Consider the following 23,355-nt stretch of genomic DNA (forward strand, 5'->3'; position numbering starts at 1 on the left):
GCTGATGGGGTGGGTGTGTGTGCGCCAAGGTGCTTTAGTCGCGTCGACCTTTGGACTATAGCCCTCCAGGCTTCTCTGTCCTTGAGGTTTTCCAGGCAAGAATACTGGAGTAGGTTTCCTGTCCGTCCTCCAGGGCCTCTTTCTGACCGAGGGATTGAACCCCCTCTTATGTCTCCTGCAGTGGCAAGCGGGTTCTTTACCACCAGTGCAACCTGCGAGATCAGGCTTTTCAGGCCACTTCTCCATGAGCTGCATCCTTGGGCAGGTCACCTAACCTCTGTGGGCTGCAGTTGCCCCCCCTTGTTCAGCAGATGCTTGAGTCTTACTCTGCCAGGCTCAAAGGGCTGGGAATGCAGAAATATGAGGGCAGGGTCCCAACTGTCAAGGAGCTTCCATTCTAGCGGGCATGGCAGATGGTGACCATGTAAATGAGGCAGAACCCTAAGTGCAAATCATGTTAACTGCTGGGAAAGATATAGAGTGATGTGGAAAAAAAGTAACTTTAGATGAAGTCATAATGGTGAATATTTACTAAGCATTGGCAGGATACCCAGCTGTGCTAAATGCTTTTCATATGTTCTTTCTTAATCTTCCTTTTGTGACACAACCTTGGACATGGTCCCTAAGGTTCCTTTGGATTTGGAATCATCTGCTCCTATGATTCCAAGTTTTTAGCAACTGATAGAGGGCTGGTTAAAGGACTAACTCAGAGGGGCCATCACAGCTGCTGATTTCTAGATGCAAGCAGAATGCCAGATTTCCCAAGTGGTGCTGGTGGTAAAGAACTAGCCAGTGCAGGAGGCATAAGAGATGCGGGTTCGATCCCGGGGTCAGGAAGATCCCCTGGAGGAGGTCATGACAACCCTCTCCAGTAGTCTTGCCTGGAGAATCCCCATGGACAGAGGAGCCTGGAGGGCTACAGCCCATGGGGTCGCAAAGAGTCAGGCACGGCTGAAGCCACTTAGCACGCACCAGATTTCCTACTGCTTGTGTCTGTTTTCAGAGAGAGGACTCAGTGGCCAGGAGACTTGAAGGCTATAAGAAGGTAGGCACAGTGCTGGAATTCAAACCTGGCTAGGTTTGGGATCTGAAGGAAGAGTTAATAAGAATGCCGACAGTGGGGAGGGTCCTGGACTGGGGGCCAGGAGCTGGGGCTGGGGGCTTGTCTACCACCTGCCAACTGCTTTAGGCCTCATTGTCAATCCCTGTGATAGGAGTTGTGCCTCCTCCTGAACCTCACACGGTTGTGCTGGGAGCTGAGGCTGTAGCACTGAGTGGTTTTCAGAGAGAAGATGTGAGTTGGGCATGCAGAGATCCAGGGACCATTCCATTGTGCCCATTTGTGGGGGCCCTGTCCTTTTACCCCAGGAGAACGTGGCACTTTGGTCTTTCCCTGTGGTCTTGCCTGCACTGACGTAAGATTCTGCTGTCTTCTTCTGAGGAGTGTAGATTTTTGTTCTTAAGGACAGTTAACACAACAGGTCTTAAATCCTAAATTTGCCTCTGCTGACGTGAGCTGTACAAGCAGATTGGTGGCTCAGATGGTAAAGAATCTGCCTGCACTGCAGGAGAGCTGGGTTCAGTCCTTGGGTGGGGAAGATTCCCTGGAGAAGAGAATGGCCACTCACTCCATTATTCTTCCATCCTGGAATGGAGAATTCCATGGATACAGGAGCCTGGTGGGCTATAGTCCGTGGGGTCACAGAGTCGGACGTGACTGAGTGACTTACACGAGGTGAGCAGCTGCCACCTTCTGCCAGACTCCTTGGAGCCTGCTTTGCACGTGTGCAGCTGGGGCGTCATGCAAGACCTGAGCAGCATTTATGCATGATTGGGGCGCCTTTTCCGTCAGCGATTTCTGCTTCCTTTCAGGCTCTCTGGTTGCTCGCATCCCTGGTGACCAGCTTCCCAGGCCCCGAGTGAGCATTTTAGCCTAAGCTCCGGGCAGTCAGTGTTGCAGTGTGGGATTGTGCTGTTGGGCAAAACTGCACACACCAGGTCTTATCTAGTGTGGTTCCCTACTTTCAAGGGTTGATTCCCTACCAGTCTCTGCCTGCTTTTGGTCTCTCTCCAGTGCCTCCAAAGTTATTTTTATTATTTCAACTAATAGACGTAATTTTTTAGAGTGGTTTTAAGGTTAGAGAAAAATTGGGTAGTAAGGAGAGTTTCCATGTACCCCTTCACCCCCCTGCTCAGTCTCCTGCTGTTACTATCTTGCACTAGTGTGTACATTTGGTACAATTTATAAGCCACTATTGATCATTATTATTAACTAATATGCGTAGTTTATGTGTATCCATAGTTCCCTCTTTGTACATCTTATGCAGTTATTTCTTTATATCTTGTCCAGTTTGTCAGAGGCCAGGCCTGAGGATACCAGTTTCTCCAGCATTATCCCAAGCTGATCATTTGATGTGTTTATTTTTGATTCATATATAAGCTTTTTCCTGATCTCCAAAAACACTCGACAGAAACCTTTTAAATAAAGGGCTGTTCCTTGAGGAGCGTAAGGGCAGAAAGTCTCACAAGTCAGTGGGTGGTAATGATATTTGTGACTGTGTTAAGCTGTTATGTCTTGCTGCTTTTAGTACAATTCACCAGGAAACAGTACAGGTCAATTTGTCACTGTCTTCAGAAATTAATCCCTCGAAAATAGGGTGGAAGCAAGTAAATGAAGAAAAAGCACCCCCCCACCCAAAAAAAAACAACTTCATAACGTATTAACCTGGCACCAAGACTGAGGTTTCTCTGGAAACTTACAAGGAATATTTGAAGTCCTTTGGTTAACCTTAGTTGCACTTAACTCCTCCTTATCTGGAAGATGAAGCCATAGATAAAACTGACTCATAAATCTTGTATGTTGATTACTTAGTACAATTTGCATCTTCCTTCTAGTTTTTTTTTTTTCTTTTCTGGATGGTAGTGAAAAGGAAGCAGGCCCTGATATTTTTAAACTGAAGTGGTTGCGTGAGCTAGCTTCCTGATCTGTCTGGTCTAAGACTTTGTCTTGTGTTTTGCCCAGAATGGAGCCTCAGGGTGGACTGAGATTAGTTGTGGTGGAGGTGGTAATGGTTAGGTAAGGAGATCCTTTTGGTTATGGAGTTATACATGTACGTAATGGCAGTAATCTCTTATGGTACCCTCTGATTTTTGACCCCTCCTCTGCTCCCCTGAAATTGTTGCTCTGCTTTTTGTTTTGTCATTAGTGTGGATATTTAGTTTTTGATCCCTGCTTCGTGTCTGCTTTTAATCTCCTTGAATAACCATAAGGTCTAGCTCTGGTAGAGATGGGTGTCTGCTCCATACTCTTTCTCAGAAAGGCAGATTTGTGATTTTCTTCAGATGGTTGAGAAGGAAGATGAGTGTGTGGTGTGACTACAAGTGGGATGTGTTAGCGTGGGATGACCGTGTGCATGCTTTGTGTGGGCTGCGTGAGATGAGTGTGTGTGGTGAGTCATGTGTATGCATGTGCCACATGCGGTGGGTGAGCTTGTGTGCACTGCTGTGTGCGTGAAGGTGCGTGGTGAGTACATGCACATGTGCCCACTTGGCTGATGGCGTGAAGGAGGCACGAATAGCGTGACAATGCCGCTTCTCCTCTGTCTGTACCCTAGACTGGTTTGGGGTTCTCGGCGCCGCCCCTTTCTGAGAAAGGAGGGGGAGGGCATCCATGTAGGTATCTGCGTTCAGACTGATTGCCACATCAGTCCTGGCCGGTCAGAGTTCAGGGCAGGAGCCAGCAGGCATGCAGCATTCGGGAGGGGGAGGGTGGAAACTGCCCCCAGCTGCGGGGGGGAGTTGCTTTGAACTTGGGCAGTCCCAAACCTGGCCTCATGTCATTCCCGGCTGTGTGGGTCACTGACATGCTGACAAACCACGGGGTCCCGCAGAGCCCAGAGGGGAGCTGTGCCAGTTATGGTTGAAGCTGACGGTGCACTTAGATCCTCAGGTCGAGGGGGCTTTGTTTGCCTGCTGTGGTGAGGCCGTCCATCTGGGGCCCAGACTTCCTAGAGGGGGCAGGGATTCACTGTCTCCAGTGCATTACCACACACTGTGGATCAATATGCAGGGAAATTCTTTCCCAGTATTTAGTTTTCGAAACCCTTTTCACTGAGGCCAGCCTCATTCCAAATTTTAGGAAGAACCTTCTGTTCTCGTAACCACAGGAAGCACGTTTCCTGCAGATGACTGACTGTCCTGCCCTTCAATTAATGTGGTCCTTGGTTGCATAGACTTTTAAATTATCCTGGGGCTGTTAATTTCTGGGATATCCTCTGGGCTGTTTTATATGTGCTTGTAAAAAGGAAAAGGCAAATCCCAGTGGGTCAGTGTGGAATAGGATGGGGCTGTCCTCTTCTCTTGTTTCATCCTACTAAGTAATGATATCTAGAAATTATCTATAATTTTGATCCGGTAGTCCCACTTGTAGGAATCTAGCCTGAAGGGCTACCTGGATGAGCTCAGCAGTGTGCAGATAAGGAGGTTTGTGGAAGCAGTTTTGTAAGAGTGCCCTGGGGAAGTGTCCATCAGTAGCGGAGTCATTATAAGTAATGTGATAGACTTGTATCCATTGGTGTAGAAAGATATCCAAGTTATCTTTAAAGTTAAAAAATCAAGTTGCAGAACAATGTGAGTGGTATTAACTTTTTCACATAAAAGAAATTCCTCTGCATGTCTATGAATCTGTGTGTCCATTAATATACAAAAGAGAGATGTACTTGAAACCATTGAAACCATAGCGCTCTGCATATATCTGCATTATTTGAGTCATGTGTAGCAAAAAATTATATACAATATTAAACAACCTGTATGTCATTTGGTTTAATCAGGTTAAATTTTTAAATGCATAACTAGTCCATTCCTTTTCTCTATTCAGGAAATTACTCAAATGTCTGAGGTCTCTGTAACATCCAGGGCAAACTCGGTGAAGTTTCATTAATTAAAAAAGAAGTAGATATTATTCTTTTTATTCTTTTAGATTGCTTTAATGCATGAAGACCAGATTTCTGTAAGAGATTTATACCTTATCCCACTTTATCTTTACTGTAATCCCACTTTACAGGTGATGAAACTGAGACAAAGGCAAAATAGCTTGCATACAAAGATGTTGGGAGAGTCTTCATACCCAGCCCTTTCTGTTTCAGAAGCCTGCTTGTTTAAACACAGTCCTTGCCTGCCTCTCTGATTAAAAACAAGATGAAAAAAGGAAGCAGTTTCTCGTTTTGCTTTTTATAAAGTTAGCAGTAGTCGGGAAACATTCTTTTGGCTCTTAATTTCCTCATCTGTAGAATGGGAAGGTGAACTTGGTGACCTCCGGAGACCCTTCCAGCCCTGACTTGCTGTGATTAGGGACTCTTGCTGTCCCTCTGCTCAACCAGTGTTTGCGTCTCTCCCCACAGTACGTTGGAAGTCTGGACGTGCCGAGGCCCAACAGCAGAGTGGAGATTGTGGCTGCCATGCGCCGGATCCGGGTGAGTGGCCGGAGGTGGGGCGGTGTGGGCCTGGAACTCAGGCATCCTCCCTGCTTGCCCTTTTAGGAAGTGCTCAGGCTGCCAGGATGGATGGCTGCCCTCTGCAGGACACCTGTCCTGTCCAGGGGAGCTCTTCTGAGTTAGCTGGTTGATGTTGCTTAAAGGCCAGGGTTAAAATGGACACATGATGGCCGGAGGGCTACCACCCTCTCTGTCTTGTGAACTACCACTTCTCAGACTGAGATGCAAGGTACCTCTGAGGGGCTGTGGTCTGCCGGGGAGTGAGAGGGAGACTGGTGAAGTTATTCAGTTTTTAGGGAAAGGGTTTAGTAATTAGCTGATACTTGGCTCAAAGCACTTTTTAAAAAGTAAAGCATTCTTGTGGTGCATAAAGGAAATTTATGTAAATTTTTAAGAACAAACGTGGGATTTCAACAAAATTTCCTTGGTCAGCTGCTTTAGGCTCTGGACATGTGTGTGCATTCTCTTCTGATATTTCGGATATTCTAAAAGAGTTTGGTCAACTTTCCAACCTATTGCTTTAGGACCAGAGTCTGTGGTACACAGATCAGAGATGGAATAAAAATTAATTTTGTCTTCTGACCACTGTGAAGGAATTTCCCCATGTACTCTGTTGTGAAACAGAAGAGGTTAGATTTGTGCAGTGTGAAGGTGGATCTGGGATTGGGCAAATGAATTGGAATGATTTTTTGGAGAGAATCAGTATTGGAGGTGGCTGGATTGGTCATTCTGAATGCAGCCTGGTTTAAGCTCTTTGTCTTCTAGAAGAATCTACTTACTTCAGTGGAAAACATATAGATGTTGGGAGCTTCATTTTGCTTTTTGTCAGTTTTTTTTTTAGTCAGTTCATCTGAACAACAGAAACCTCAATTCATCGTGTTTTCTCTAAGCAGTTCGTCAGCCTGCTTATTTTAGGCCATTCACTGCTTTGAGGCCCCCCCAGTTCTTCAGCATTTTTTGTTGTTAAGTTGAATTTGTTGAAAGTGTTCTTAAATACATCAATACTGTTTTTCTTGGATGCAGGAATGAGTCACTTTCACATGAGTTCATTTAATGTTCACAGCAAACTGTGAAAGGGGATCCCGTTACCTCCATTATATGGATTAAACTGAGGCTCAGAGTCACAGAGGTCTTGAAGTGGTGGGCATGTAGCCTGCATGCAGTTCTCCACTTGGTTTCATGAGAACGTGCCTTTGACTTCAGGTCTGGCTCTCAGTATTCCCAGACCTCTTCTCTTCCTTCACCTTCCCACTCAGGTAGAGACCGCTCAGGCCTGGCTGGGTGTATCTGGGGTGTTACCCTTGTGAGGGTGGGTTATTGCTCTCACCACAGTTGTGACCTTGGGGTTTCAACCAAGAGAGTCCCTCTTTCCTTCATACTCGACTCGGACACAGTGAATATGTTGTTTCTACTATTACTATCATTATGAGAGTAATTAATAATAATAGTAGTTAATATTCAGCACTTACTATGTGATAGGTGCTTTACTAGGCCTTTTAATATGGAAATAATGTTATTTATTATTTGTAGCTGCTCTAGATGAAGTGAGAGTATTGTTTTTATATTTTGTAGATGAGGACATGGAAGCCTGGGGCATAAATAATTAGTTCTAGATCAAGTTGGTGTCAGTAGTTTGAGCTGGCATCCACACCCAGATCTGTGCTGCTCCCTGGTCTGGGCGATGACGCCCGCTGGAGAACTGCAAGGTCGGGACTTGGAGCTTCCCCAGTGACGGAGTCAGTGGCAGGAATCCAGCTTTGTAGAAGGAACGGAGGTACGGGAAAACAGCGTCTGGAAGCAGAGGTGGGCGGTGGCGTCTGGTGGCGCTGGCCGTGCGTGGGATCTGGAGTCCTTGGGCTGGAGTGTGGCCCCTGTCTCCCCTCCCTCGTCACCTGTCAGCCCGGCGGGCCGTGTGCCAGCAGCTCTGTTCCCTATGACCTGCTTCCAGTACTTAATGAGCAGCTCATTAAATTAGAGGGAGGAATTAATTGGCCAGAAAGCTGTTTTGTCTGGCTGTCCAGTCACTTGTTTAGTCTGGCCACCAATGAGAACTCTGGGTGTGTGTTTTACCCTGAACCCCCCAATTCACTGTTAGGTCCGGGATGCTATTTTCTTTTCTTCCCTCCCTTTTAGAAGCTGTTTTGGCTGTAATTACAGTTGTCAGGAACCAGAGCATGTGATTTCTGTGTGAAGGACTGTTCCTGACTTTGTCCTTTTCTGTTGCATGGTGCCTGGCTAACGTTGGGCAGGACGCTGCAGAGTTGGGTTCCTGGGTGCTCTTGTGGACTCACAAGATGCAGGCCTCCAGTTTGGTCCCAAGCAGGGGCTCGTCCTCAGAGGAGAGCAGTTCCTCTAAGGACCTTGGTGCCTTACGTCTGTGAAACGAATTGTGCCATGCCAGGCCCTCTAGATGCCAGTCTTCCTGGACAGGACAGTGGATGAAGCAGTGCAGATTGTCTCCGTTTCCTGGAGAGGGAAGCACTCAGTGATGGGCTGGCCCTGAGGTCACCAGACTCATCTTCCGAGCTGGGGCTTCAGCGGCCATTTGGGGTCCTGTTCCTGCGCCCGTGTTTCACCTGCAGTGCCGACTCCAGGCTAACTAGATGGACTGTTGATTTGACTGATGCTTTTCCTCTTTCCCCGTTTCTCATGGGTACCCTTGCCATATAGATTTTCTTTTAAAATTTATGTTACCTGTCTTCGGCATTTTTTTCTTTTTCATGTGCTTGCAAAGATTTTTTTCTTTATGGTGGTTAAAAACACATGACATTTTAACCATTTGAAAGTGTATAATTCAATAGTGTTAAGTATATTTACACTGTGTAATAGGTCACTCTGAAATTTTTGCAACACTGAGACTCTGTACCCATTAAACACTAATTCTTCCTTCCTCTTCCAACAGCCCTTGGCCACCACCTTTATATTGTCTATGTGTATAATTTGACTGTTCAGACACCTCATATTTATGGAATCATACTGTATTTATCATCTGGCCTGGCTTATTTTACCTGGCATAATGTTCATAATGTTCATCCATGTTGTAGCACGTGACATTTCCTACCTTTTTTGGCTGCATAGTATTCAGTTGTGCCCAATCCTTTGTGGCCCCATGGACTGCAAGCCGCCAGGCTCCCCTGTCCGTGGGATATTCCAGGCAAGGATACTGGAGTGGGTTGCCATTTCCTTCTCCAGGGGATCTTCCGAACCCAGGGATTGAACTCGGGTCTCCTGCACTACTGGGCAGCTCTTCACTGACTGAGCTCCCAGGGGTGTGTACAGTTGAACGTGTATAGCACATTTTCTTTATCCATTTATCCATCGTACGCTTGGGTTTCTTCTACCTTTTGGCTATGGGCTACTGTGAATAATGCTTTGGTGAACTTGAATATGCAAATTTTCTTTGAGACCTGTTTTGAATTTGATGTGTATTCAGAAGTGGGATTACTGGGTTAGATGGTAATGCTTTTTTAAAACTTTCTGAGGACTCTATGTACTGTGTTCCATAATAGTTGCACCATTTTTGATCCCCCCGCAGTATAAATTTTATTTTTCTCAGTAACATGTGTGTCTTATTGCTCTTTAAATAGATGAGTTGTCTTTTTTCTGGTAAGGATTTGTTGGGATGGGAGCCATTAGGCACTTGGAGTGTTCATGGGTGGTTTCGGGGAGCAGGACATGGATTCATAATGGATTGCCAGGATGCTTGCTGTCACAGGGGCCCCCTGGCTGAACTACCCTATGCCAGAGTGTGGGAGTTCCTTATACTGTATTTCTGAGGGCAAGATCTGGGGTTGTGAATGGTAAGTGCAGCCTTAGCACAGGTGGCATGGTATGAGTTGGCACATAAATGGATGAATTCATCAGCATCTCTTAGAAGGCCTCCCCTTAATTTAGCACCTTCACCTTCTGCTTCTCTAACATTCCAAGCAGAACTACTTCTGGCCCTGCCAGGCCCTGCCCAGGTCCCCCAGGTCCCTCTGCTTGGATGCACATCTGTTGGTCAGGCTCTGGAGGCCAGCGTGGCGTGTTCCCGGTTCTCATGTTTGGAGACCACTTAGAGTGGAGACCACGTAGGTGGGATGCTAAGACCTGGGGGTCGGCTGAAGAAGAAGCGAGGAGCAGAAAGCCAGCCCTGCTCAGCTGGGGAAGGGTGTTCAGCGCTTCCTCCTGCTCCGTGGCTAGTAGCGATTATTCGTGTGTATTTGTACCTTGCACACTTACAACTTTTCACATCCTTTTACATAGATCATTTGGGGCTTCCCTGGTGGCTCAGATGGTATAACATCTGCTTGCAGTGCAGGAGACCTGGGTCGGGAAGATCCCCTGGAGAAGGGAATAGTCTTCTTCCTGCTGTTTGATGAGAGGCAGGAAGGTGGGACAGGGAGGAAGGAGGGAAGGGGACGCCTGGCACAGACGCAGGCTCTGTCTGTTTTCTGCTGGGTGCCGATACTCAGCAGTGGGCAAACTAGACACATATACATCATTAGTGAAAGGGTAAGAAGCTAAGGAAAGTGTGTGACTGGGAGGTGTTGCCCCACTTGGGGGAGGCAGGGAAGGCTCCTGGGTTACTGAGGATTGGAGTCGATGATCAGTAGATACCGCAGCCAGATGACCCCAGAGATGAGACTCTTGTGGCTCAGGGAGGACTTGCTTTCCTGAGGGGAGGTGGCCACATCACACTGCACTGTCTTTGAACCTCCGCTTCCTGGCTTCATGCCTGACCATTAGAACACAGTAGTGTTTTGTGAATGAACAAGTGACTTCAATGTTTTCCTCAATAAACTGTACTTGATTAAACTCAGTCTATTGTGTACTTCACACACACAGAGTCATAACACACCGTTCATTGTGTGATGTGACTGTAATGGCAGTTTATCAGTTTGTCCGTCAGATTTTACGGAGGCCCAAGGTCACACAAGAGGAAGACCCAGCTCTTCCGATGCCCAGCCTAGTATGCTTTCCGCTGCGGAGTGAGGCCAGTGGAAATTCACTGCACATTTTTTGGTTCCTTGTTTTCTTTGGACAGCTTCTAGGAATTTCCATTGATTAATTGGGAGTTGGGATGGATTTGGGGACGCTTTGACTGTCAAACTGAGTTGGAATGAACTGCAGGTGTGGGTAGCGGCAGTTTTTAAAAAAAATTTTTAATTGGAGGATAATTACGGTATTGTGATGATTTTCACCATACATCAACATGAATCAGCCATGGGCATAGATGTGTCTCCTCCCTCCTGAGCTCCTCTCCTACCTCCCTCCCCACCCCGACCCTCCAGCTTGTCACAGAGCACCGACTTTGGGTGCCCCGTGTCACACATCAGACTCCCACTGGCTCTCTATTTCACATATGGTGATGTGTATGTTTCAGGGCTATTCTCTCAAATCATCCCACCCTCTTCTTCCCCCACTGAGTCCAAAAGTCTGTTCTGTTTGTCTGCGTCTCATTTTTGAACCTGCTTTTTGTTCGTCTCCTTTTTCAGGATTTGCCGTGTTCCCCAAGGCTGAGACCCTTGACACATAAAGACCATGGTCTGTTCCCTTGTTTGTCTTACTCTTAAGAAATCTTCAGTTTTCTGTTATTTTCTGTATTAGTTTACTGTTGCTACTGAAACAAATCAACGCCATCTGATTGGTTTAAAACAAGGCAAGCTTATTATCTTACAGTTCTAGAGGTCAGAAGTGGGTCTTACAGGACTAAAATAAAATTGTGTCAGCAGGGCTGCGTCCCTTATGGAGGGTCTAGGAGAGAGTCTGTCCTTGTCATTTTCAGCTTCTGGAGGCCACCTATGTTCCTTGGCTTGCAGCCTCGTCACTCTAAACTCTCCTATCATCACCATGTCCTCTTCTTTGCCTGTGACCCTCCTACCTCCTTCTTATAGAGATCCTTTGATGACATTGGACCTCTATGGAGAATTCAGGATCATCGTCCCATTTCACAGTTCTTAAGTGACTTCTTCAAAGTCCTTTTGCCATGTAAAATAACATGGTCACAGGTTCCAGGCATTGGGATATGGACACCTTTGGAGGCCCGTCATTCCACCTACCACACCTGACTTGTTTATTGTCTACCACATAGGATACACTAAGTGATGGAGGCCAGGCCAAACCAACAGGCCCTCTAATTTCAGATCACGTACTTCACCCACTGCCTCATGCTAGGTTGACCACGTGCTCTTCTCTGATCTCTGTGATGACCCAGGTAGGGAGGAAGCTTAAGAGATATTCTCTAGAAGCACTGGATGATTATCCTGCTCTTTGTCTGCTCAGTTCAGTTGTGTCTGACTCTTCGTGACCCCATGGACTGTAGCCCACCAGGCTCCTCTGTCCATGGGATTCTCCAGGCAAGAGTACTGGAGTGGGTTGCCATTTCCTTCTCCAGAGGATCTTCCTGACCCAGTGATTGAACCTGCATCTCCTGCATTAGAGGGATTCTTTACCTCTGTGCCACTTGGGAAGCCCTGCTCTTTGTCTACCAAGGACCCAGAGGTCTGAGAAGATGCCAGCTGGACAAAGACAACAATAGAAGAGGGGGGTTGACTTTAAAAAAAAATGCACAACTTAGAATGATTCGCAAAGTTCAGAGAAGTTTTGTGAGCCCACAGTTGGTCTGACACAGTGGGATCGCTTGCTTGGAGGTTACTGGTTGAAAGTTGAAGAGTGGCTGGTAATACTGAAATCAGGCTGCTGACCTGATTGCACCATTGGGTCTGCTGTGTGAATAGGTGAATTTGGTGGCCAAATATTTAGTATGGTTTTCAAGGCCTTTGTTCCCAAATATTAATACCATTCCCTATCATTGCACTTTTTGGATTCCTCAGAAAGGCAGCTCTGTGTAGTCAGAAGAACTCTTAGTGAAGAATGAGAGTTGAACTTGCAGCCCCTTGACTTGGTGTGTAAACTTGGTGAGGTGTTGACTGCCATTAATTTCAGTTTCCTTGTTTATAAAGGGGAAAGGATGATACTTGTTGTTTTCCCTGGTGCTATTGTTGAGTCTGGGATGATGCATGAAAAACTACTTTATAAACCAAAAAGGATCATTTATAGTCATCAGTGTCATTTTTACACCTTCTTCTGGATTTCAGAACATTTCATATAGATAAATACCCTCAGATACTGAACAACTTCATCTAGCTTCTTTTAATAGCCAGCATCTTTTTCCAGATTTCAATGGCAAGCCTTGCTTCCTTGGGGAGGCTTCCCCCACTAGATCATTTTGTCCTTTGGTATGGTCTCGGGGCACCATACTTCCCTCTCTTGTAGCATTTGTAACAACTATATTCCCAGTGTCTGGCAGGATGCCAGCCTTTGCTCAGCAGACTTTTGTTGAGTGACTGAGAAAATTAATCTTAGCTGATAGCCATGTGAGCAAGAAAGCAGTGAGACCCAGCGAGGCTCTCCTGAAGGGCTGGGGTGCCAGGGAGGGGGGAAGCTGCAGTGAAGTCAGACCTGGCCTGCTTTGTCACTTGCCAAAGACGCTGGTGTGTGCAGAGCCAGGCTGGGCTCCTGAGTGCCAGCTGATGTTCTGTTACTGCCTCCCCTTGGGAACCTGTTGCAGCTGCTGGAAGGGAAGCCTCGGGTGGGGAAGGGTAGAGGCATCTTGCTGGACCTTCAGGGCTGGAGAGAAGGTGGCTGTCTTTGCGGCCACAGACCGGGTTTATGCCTGTTAAGAGCCCAGGGGACTGCGCTCTGCAGTAGAACTGTGGTGCAGTCTCCCAGAGGCCGCGCAGCCTGGCTCTGTGGGTGTGTGCATGCAGCTGGATGCGCTCAGATGTGTGGTCCCCCATCGTGGCTCCCTGAGTGTGGGCCACCCTGAAGATAGCTTTCACAGTAGTCCAGCACGGATTTGCTGTTGAACAGGGACTTGATCTCTCAAGAGGGACTGCTCAGGAGTTGTGGGGTCAGTGGCCTGGAACAGAATGGGCAGGTGACTGGGACATGGCCAAGCCCTCCCCACTCCTGCAGCTCCCTTCCAGTAGTGCCACCTCTTCCGGAAATTTCTCCCAGGAGAACCAATAGACATAAAATGGCCCTGGATGCTCTTGGGGGAAGATCCGGGCACTGGGGGACACCGGGGCCGTATGGAGCAGTTGCGAGTGCCTTCCAGCTGCGCGCTTCCCTCCCCATGTGCATTCAGCCCCTGCATGCGGCCACCTCATTCATTTGTGGCCCCCTCATACATTCAGCCACGAAATCCATGCTTTACCCCCTTCTGGAAGGCTTTGTCCAGGAAACATTTCATTTGTTTGCATAACTCTCCCCCTCAGCAGCTACCCTCAGCATCATTTTCTGTTTTGCCATTAATTGTTTTCCTTTTCTTTCCAAATTCAGAGTTGGCAAGGTTGCCTCTGAGCAGCTTAGATTGTAACACAGGCCTCCGTCTCATTACTTTAGCATGGTCCTGTTCATTTCCTATTGCTGCTGTAACAAATTACTACAAACAGAGTGGCTTAAAGCAAAGCAAGTCTATTATCTTACACTTCTGGAGTCAAAAGTCTGAAAGGAGGCTAAAACCCAGTTGGTAGGACTGCTTTCCCTCTGAGGCTCGAGGGAGAATCTATCTGTGCCCTTGCTTTTCTGGCTTCTAGAGGCTGCCTGAATTCCTTAGTCCTTGGCCTCTTTGCATCTTCAAAGCCAGCGATCACATCTGACCTCTGACGCTGCTGCCTCCCCCTAACACACGTAAGACCTTGGTCATTATGTTGACTCTTCGTCCTCCTCCTGACGATCCGGAATGACATCCCTATCTCGGGGTTCTTAATTTAATCGCAGCTGCAGAGTCCCTTTAGCCACGTAAGGTAACATAGTCACAGGTTTCGGAGATTACGTTGTGGTCATCATGGCGGTAGTGGAGTGGGGACGGGTGGTGTGGTGGTGACATTATTCTGAAAGTTAGACTTGTAGCAGAGATTGGAAAGATCCCCCCCCCCCCCCTTTACTGAGGTGCTCTAGTATTGGGGTCATAGGTACTAAGTTCACATCCTCTTCCTTCTGTTGACTAGCTGAATGATTTTGGACATGTTTCTTACTCTGCCAGGCTTTAATCAGTAAAGTTGGGATGTCTTCGGTTTAGTTCAGTCGCTCAGTTGTGTCCTACTCTTTGCGACCCCATGAACTGCAGCACGCCAGGCCTCCCTGTCCATCACCAACTCCTGGAGTTTACCCAAACTCATGTTCATTGAGTCGGTAATGCCAGCCAACCATCTCATCCTCTGTCGTCCCCTTCTCCTCCTGCCTTCAATCTTTCCCAACATCAGGGTCTTTTCAAATGAGTCAGCTCTTTGCATCAGGTGGCCAAAATATTAGAGTTTCAGCTTCAACATCAGTCCTTCCAATGAATACCCAGGACTGATTTCCTTTTGGATGGATTGGCTGGATCTCCTTGCAGTCCAAGGGACTCTCAAGAGTCTTCTCCAATACCACAGTTCAAAAGCATTGATTCTTCTGCTCTCAGCTTTCTTTATACTCCAACTCTCACATCCATTCATGACCTCTGGAAAAATCATAGCCTTGACTAGATGGATCTTTGTTGGCAAAGTAATGTCTCTGCTTTTTAATATGCTGTCTAGGTTGGTGATAACTTTCCTTCCAAGGAGTAAGCGTCTTTTCATTTCATGGCTGCAGTCACCATCTGCAGTGATTTTGGAGCCCCCCAAAATAAAGTCAGCCACTGTTTCCCCATCTATTTGCCATGAAGTGACGGGACTGGATGCCATGATCTTAGTTTTCTGAATGTTGAGCTTTAAGCCAACTTTTTCACCCTCCTCTTTCACTTTCATCAAGAGGCTCTTTAGTTCTTTTTCACTTTCTGCCATAAGGGTGGTGTCATCTGCATATCTGAGGCTATTGATATTTCTCCTGGTAATCTTGATTCCAGCTTGTGCTTCCTCCAGCCCAGTGTTTCTCATGATGTACTCTGTATATAAGTTAAATAAGCAGGGTGACAATATACAGCCTTGACGTACTCCTTTTCCTATTTGGAACCAGTCTGTTGTTCCATGTCCAGTTATAACTGTTGCTTCCTGACCTGCATACAGGTTTCTCAAGAGGCAGGTCAGGTGGTCTGGTACGCCCATCTCTTTCAGAATTTTCCACAGTTTATTGTGATCCACACATTCAAGGGCTTTGGCATAGTCAATAAAGCAGAAATAGCTATCTTAGCAGATATATTTTTCAGTTTTATGTGAGTGCGTGCAAAGCACTGAGCAGAGTGCCTCGCACGTGGATTGTGCACCATAAATAATAATTCCCTTCTCTCCTTTCTAATTAATGTGTATTGGGCAGGGCAGTGGGCTCAGAAAACCATACAAGTTGGCTGTCAGACACGCTTAAGCACTGGGTAAATGTTAGCTGTTAAAGGCATCAGCTTTGTGTGCCAATTACCTTTATTCCTTCGTTTGTGGATAAGTGTTTCTCGAAATGGGTTCTGTGGCGCTCTCGCAATTTAAGGTTGTAGTTTCCAGGGTCTGAGTTCTTTATAAGAATTTAAAAATTTTGTGTTGTCATTTGAGCCAATGACAAAGTAAAATAAGCCTATTGCAGTCTTTCGGAAGGGCCATATTATGCCCGAATGCTGCCAACTGATTTTATTGTCTATAGTTTTGGTTGTTTTCTTGTGTTGGCACCAGACAGTTCTTTCGTAATTGTGCACTGAAGAAAACTTTACAATGTGTCTATAATGAATTCCCCTAAAGTGAAGAACCAGTGATGGTACCATACCTTGTAGAGGTAGGATTTTGCAGTGGTGGGAACAGAGTGGCAGAAAGATGAGTCAGCTCATGGTGCGCAGGACTGCGGGCGAGGCTGCAATGCGGCTACGCTCCCCGGGTGGCGTTTTGAGTGGCCCCTGGCTTGTGTGACTGGCATTTGTTCTTATTAGTTCCAGTATCTCTTCTGATTTGTTGGCTCCTGTGGTGTGCTGGTTGTCAAAATACTATCACCCAAGTGTGCATCTGCTGGACTCCTGTAGAACTTGGATAAGGTACTCACAACATATTTCTGTTGTGAGAAGTGATGTAGTTTTAGTTAAATAACAAAATCTTCTCTGACATGAACATTTTTACTTTGAATTTATTGGTTATATAATTTGTGTTTGATTTATAAATTTGTAAAAAGACCTGTATGTATAAATAGTTTATATCCAATTTTATGTCTTACATATTTAAACAATTATGTATGATTGGCCAAGAGTTTTTTGGTACCAGCTTTATTGAGGCATAACTCATATATACTGCAACTCATCCATTTAAGGCATATAATTCAGTGGTTTTTAGTATTGTGCAACCATCACCATAATCAATTTGAGAACATTTTTATCACCCCACAAAGAGACTTTGTACTTCTTAGCCATTACCTTCGAATCAGCCCCAAGTCCCCCCCATGCCAGCCCCAGGCAGCCTCTAGTCTACTTTCTGTCTCTGTGATTTGTCTGTTCTGGATGTTTCATGTAAATGGCAGTCGTATGATATATGGTCTTTTGTGTATGGTTTCTTTCACTTAGCATAATGTTTTCAAGGCTTATCTATATTATGACATGTATCAGCATTTCATTTCTTTTTATTACTGAATGATATTCCATAGTGTGAATATACCAGCTTCCCTTGTGGCTCAGCTGGTAAAGAACCCGCCTGCAATGCGGGAGACCTGGGTTCGATCCCTGGGTTGGGAGGATCCCCTGGAGAAGGGAAAGGCTACACGCTCTGGTATTCTGGCCTGGAGAATTCCATGGACTGTATACTCCATGGGGTCGCAAAGAGTTGGACACAACTGAACAACTTTCATTTCACTTCACTTCATTTATTCATTCAAATGCTGAGTGTTTGCAAATTTTTTTTCTTAAAAGGGGGCCTATACTTTATTAAATTTTAGAAAACATTTGATGTGGATTGAGGAGGATGTTACAGTTGTCTTCATAGCCAAAGGAAACAAATCGTTGCTTTCTTAGGTAATCTTGGCCAAGGCATTCTTGTCAATATAAAGAATAGTGTACTGACACAAGAACTTATTTTTTTTCTCCATTCATTAAAAAAGTATAATGAGCATTGGGTACATATATCTCTTTGCATTAGTCCTTTCATTTACTTTGGATAAATATTCAGTGGAATTGATGAATCATGTGCTAGTTCTGTTTTTAATTTTTTGAGGAACCTCCATACTTTTTTCATAATGGCTGTACCAATTTACATTCCCACCAACAGTGTGCTAGAGTTCCCTTTTCTCTGCGTTCTCACAGCACTATTTACAGTATCCGAGACATGGGTGCAGCCTAAGTGCCTACCAACCGATGAATGGTTAGATGTGGTTTATATACTTTGTGGTAGAATATTATTCAGTCACAAAAATGAATGAAATCTTCCCACTTGTGACAGCCTGGAAGGACCTGAAGGGTATTATACTAAATGCAGTAAATCAGAGAAAAGTAAACATTGTATGCTTTCACTCATATGTGGAATCTAAAAAACACAACAAACATATATAACAAAACAGAAACAGACTCACTGATACAGAGAACAAATTAATCTTTGCTAGAGGGGAAGGGGATGGAAGTAGGTGAAGGGGATTAAGAGGTACAAACTACTGGGTATGTATCCAGTTCAGTCGCTCAGTCATGTCTGACTCTTTGTGACCCCGTGAATCGCAGCACACCAGGCCCCCCCTTCCATCACCAACTCCCGGAGTCTACCCAAACCCATGTCCATTGAGTCGGGATGCCATCCAACCATCTCATCCTCTGTCATCCCCTTTTCCTCCCGCCCTCAATCTTTCCCAGCATCAGGGTCTTTTCAAATGAGTCAGCTCTTCGCATCAGGTGGCCAAAGTATTGGAGTTTCAGCTTCAACATCAGTCCTTCCAATGAACGCCCAGGACTGATCTCCTTTAGGATGGGAATGGTTGGATCTCCTTGCAGTCCAAGGGACTCTCAAGAGTCTTCTCCAACACCACAGTTCAAAAGCGTCAATTCTTCGGCACTCAGCTTTCTTCACAGTCTAACTCTCACATCCATACATGACCACTGGAAAAACCATATTCTTGACTAGATGGACCTTTGTTGGCAAAGTAATGTCTCTGCTTTTTAATATGCTGTCTAGGTTGGTCATAACTTTCCTTCCAAGGAGTAAGCATCTTTTAATTTCATGGCTGCAATCACCATCTGCAGTGATTTTAGAGCCCCCCAAAATAAAGTCAGCCATAATAAAGTCACCCCATCTATTTGCCATGAAGTGACGGGACTGGATGCCATGATCTTAGTTTTATAAATGTTGAGCTTTAAGTCAACTTTTTTACTGTCCTCTTTCACTTTCATCAAGAGGCTCTTTAGTTCTTTTTCACTTTCTGCCATAAGGGTGGTGTCATCTGCATATCTGAGGTTATTGATATTTCTCTCAGCAATCTTGATTCCAGCTTGTGCTTCCTCCAGCCCAGTGTTTCTCATGATGTACTCTGCATATAAGTTAAATAAGCAGGGTGACAATATACAGCCTTGACGTACTCCTTTTCCTATTTGGAAGCAATCATTGATACAAAAGTAATTATGGTTTCAGACCATGAATTTTAAATCATAAGTAGGCTCAAACACATGTTTAATAATGAAAACAGGAAGCATTACAGTCAACACATTTTTGCCAACGAGAAATGTTTGTTTTTTCCTGCAGCTTAAAAATACTTGCTTTGGGATTTGATAAACTCTTGGAAAGCATTTTCTTCCTTGTGCTGGTCGAGAAAGCTTTTTTCCTGCAAAAAGTTGTTGAGATGCTTGAAGAAGTGGTAGTCAGTTGGCCAGAGGACAGGTGAATATGACAGATGAGGCAAAACTTTGTAGCCCAGTTTACTCAACTTTTGAAGTGTTGGTTGTGCGATATGAAGTTGAGCATTGTCATGGAGAAGAGTTGGGCCCATTCTGTTGACCAGTACCAGCTGCAGGCATTGCAATTTTGGGTGCATCTCATTGATTTGCTGAGCGTGCTTCTCAGATGGAATGGTTTTATTAGGATTCAGAAAGCTGTAGTGAATTAGACAGGCAGCAGACCACCAAACAGTGACCAGGACCTTTTCTTGGTGCAAGTTTGGCTTTGGGAAGTGCTTTGGAGCTTCTTCTTGGTCCAGCCACTGCGCTAGTTGTTTCCAGTTGTTTATATAAAGTCCACTTTTTGTTGCGTGTCATGATCCAATTGAAAAATGATTCATTGTTGTGCAAAATAAGAGAAGAGGACACTTCAAAACAGTGATTTTTTTTTTTTCAGTTAGCTCATGAGACACCCACTTATCGAGCTTTTTCACCTTTCATATTTGCTTCAAAGGCCGAATGACCATAGGATGGCTGAAATTGCTTTCTTTGGTAACTTCTTGTGTAGTTGTAAGAGGGTCAGCTTCAGTGATCCTCTAAACTGGTCATTGTCAACTTCTGACAGCTGGCCACTGAGCATCTCATTTTCAAGGGTCTTGTCTCCTTTACAAAACTGCTTGAACCACCACTGCACTGTGTGTTCTTTAGCAGTTCCTGGGCCAGATGCATTTTTGATGTTGTGAGTTATCTCTGCTGTTTTATGACCCATTTCGAATTTGAATAAAAAAAATCTCTTGAACTTGCTTTTTGTCTAACATCATTTCTGTGATCTAAAATAAATATAAAATAAACAGCAAATGATAAGTCATTAGCCAAAACCATAAAGCTAGAAGTGCTCATTAAAATGATGTATAACATAGCCATATTTATTTAAGAATGTATTCCAATAACAAATGACAAAGTTCAACAATGCAATGCTGCAATTACTTTTGCACCAACCTAATAATACAGTAAGTCACAGGAATGTGATGTACAGAACAGAAAATGCAGTCAATAATATTATAAGAACTTTGGTATATAATTTATAAAGATAATAAATCACTAAAAAAAAAAATAGATTGACTTTCTTTTTTGAGCCAATATTGTTTTGGGCTCTGGAGATATAACAGTTTGCAAAACAATGTTCCTGTCTGCACAGAGGTTATATTCTGGTAACTAGGATGAAGATAAATGAGGAGACAATACATGTAAATTGTTGGCAGAGAAATAAAGCAGAGCATGAGGATAGACAGTATCAGGAGGTAAGGGGTGAAAGCTTATATGAATTGTTGGAAAAGGCCTCTAGTTTAGGGTGATATTTAAATCTCTAGAGATGTGAATGTGACCTAGAGAGGGAACAAGCAAGCCATGTGAATATCTGGAGGAGGCCTCCAGACAGAAGGAACAGTAAGTGCAAAGGCTGTGGGGCAGAAATGGGCTTTGCAGGGTCAAGAAATAGCAAGCAGCGCACTGTGGCTGGAGACTCGAGAGTCCAGGTGGGAATGGTAGATTATTTCCAGGAGTTTATTCCTAGGAATCACATATCATGTGAATCTGGTTCACTTATTGCTTGCTGAATGCCTGACCACACATGAGAAAATGCATTTATCTTTCCCCCAAGTCTGTAGCAGATTGGAAGGTCACTCTGTGTGAAGAGCTTTGGTTCTCCTCCTGAGGTGAACAAGTTCGGAATGATTTTAAAACAGGGACAGAGCTGGTGCATGCATTAATCTGTACATAGAGAAAGAGTTAGCAAGAATCAGTTATCAAAGCTAACACATGCTTGCTTTTATTTTATTTATTTTATTACAGCCATTTATGTTCAAGAGTAAGAAATAATGTAATTGACCTTCCATGGGAGGATTTGAATATTACCTAGCTCAGCCCAGTTTCTCGTGCTGACATAATGTTCAGGGCTCTTCTTGAAGCCAGTGATGTTTATCCATCACATCAGGAGGAGATGAAGAGCCCAGTTCATATGGTAATTCTATACTTAGTTTTCTGAGGAGCCTCTATACTGTTCTCCATAGTAGCTGTACCAATCAAGAGTGTAGGAGAGTTCCTTTTCTCCACGTCCTCTTTATCATGTTTTATTTGTAGACTTTTTAATGATGGCTATTCTGACTGGTATGAAGTGGTCCTCACTGTAGTTTTGATTTGCATTACTCTAATAATTAGTGATGTCGAGCATCTTTTCATATGCCTACTGGCCATCTGTTGTCTTCTGCCCATTTTTTGATTGGGTTGCTTTTTTGATGTTACATTATATGAGTTGTTTATATGTTTTGGAATTTAAGCATTACTGTATAATCCAGCAATCCTTTGCATGGGAATATACCCAGACAAAGGTATAATTCAAAAAGATATATGTACCTGTATTTTCGTAGCAGCACTTTTATCAGTAGCCAAAACTTGGAAACAACCTAAATGTTGATTGATAGATGAATAGATAAAGATGTGGTACATATATATAAGTGAAATACTACTCAGCCATTAGAAAAAGAGCAAAATAATGCCATTTCGAGCAACATGGATGCAACTAGAGATTATCATGCTAAGTGAAATAAGTCAGAAAGAGACAAATATCCTGATATCACTTATATGTGGAATCTAAAATATGGCACAAATGAACCTGTCTACAAAACAGAAACAGACTCATAGACATAGAGATCAGACTTGTGGTTGCCAAGGGGAGGAGGGAGTGGACTGGGAGTTTCAGGTCGGTAGATGCAAACTATTGCATTTATAATGAACAAACAACAAAGTCGTAATCTATAGCACAAGGAACTGTAGTGAATATACTGTGATGAACCATAATGGAAAAGAATATAAAAAAAGGATGTATATGTGTGTATACCTGAGTCACTTTTCTGTACAGCAGAGATTGGCACAATATTGTAGATCAACGATATTTCAATCAAAAAAGTAAAAATAGACAATATCTCAAAGAACAGAACCCTGGATCATTACTGCTACATTCACCATCTCTGGGGATCTATTTATTCATGTTAGTGATAGGTTGCACTGAACATCCATTCCTTGTTTTGGTAATGTCTGTGCATTTTAAAAAGAATATACATAATGTTTGTCATTTTAACCATTCTAAAATGTACAATTCAGTGACATTAAATCACTCACATATTCTGTACCTACTGCCATTATCTGTACCCCAGACCTTTTTTCATGTCCAACATAAACTCTATACCCACTGAACAACAAGTCTCTCTTTGCTCTCAGCCTCTGGTCACCTCTTTCCTGCCATCTGTCTGATTTTTGCCTGTCCTAGATTCCTCATATAAGTGGAATCTCAGATAATATTTGTCCTTCTCTGTCTGACTTATTTTACTAAACATGATGTTTTCGAGGACCACCCATGTTGTAGCATAAATAAAAATTTTCTTCCTGTTTTTATGGCGGAATAGTATTCTCTTCTGTGACTTTTTCCACTTGCACGTTATGCAGGCGCTGGTGTGTGGCTATTTCCTCTTGGGAAAAAGCAGTGTATTGCAGGACAGGGATGCTCAGTCATGGAACAACTGTGTGTGCAGCAGCAAACGCTGAGGACCTGAACTGCCGGCAGGAAGCCTCTTCTGTCCTGGCTGAAAGGCTCAGTCCTCACTTGGGTAGTACTTCATAGTTATTAAAGTCAGTTTTCATGTCTGTTGTCATCTCATGTCTTCAGTAACTTTTTATAAAGTCAGCATGTTAAGGCAGATATTGCCTGTTTTGTTACAGATAAGGGTCATCAGCGTGAAATGACTTGCTCCCCTTTGACTGTTGTCCTGGTCAATGCTGACACAGAATCGATTATAGACTGTGCCATGTGCTATGTTACAATGTCAAGCCAAGTGCAAAGTGCTTTACAAGTTTTATATTACTTGATCCTCACCTTAACTTTGTGTGGTATAGGTATGATGATCATCCCCTCTTGTAGATGAGGAAGCTATCTCATCTATAGAGAGGTTAAGTAACTTGCCTAAGATCACAGAACTGATAAGTGGGGAATCTGGGATTCACTCCTGAGCCTGAACGAGGTACAGTTGTGGC

General features: G+C 44.3%; 1 protein-coding gene across 4 annotated transcripts in view; it reads left to right on the top strand.

Moving 5' to 3' along the window:
- Positions 1-23,355, top strand: part of LOC110125760 (uncharacterized protein C1orf226 homolog) — a 345,339-nt gene that overhangs the window by 78,548 nt on the left and 243,436 nt on the right. For all 4 annotated transcript variants that reach the window (XM_070467692.1, XM_020875040.2, XM_070467693.1 and 1 more), the window contains exon 2: positions 5,400-5,471. In XM_070467692.1, the coding sequence (XP_070323793.1) occupies positions 5,400-5,471 (72 nt within the window). The remainder of the gene's footprint in view (positions 1-5,399; positions 5,472-23,355) is intronic.

The sequence above is a fragment of the Odocoileus virginianus genome, chromosome 5 (genome assembly GCF_023699985.2).
Source record: "Odocoileus virginianus isolate 20LAN1187 ecotype Illinois chromosome 5, Ovbor_1.2, whole genome shotgun sequence".
NCBI classification, from domain to species: domain Eukaryota; kingdom Metazoa; phylum Chordata; class Mammalia; order Artiodactyla; family Cervidae; genus Odocoileus; species Odocoileus virginianus.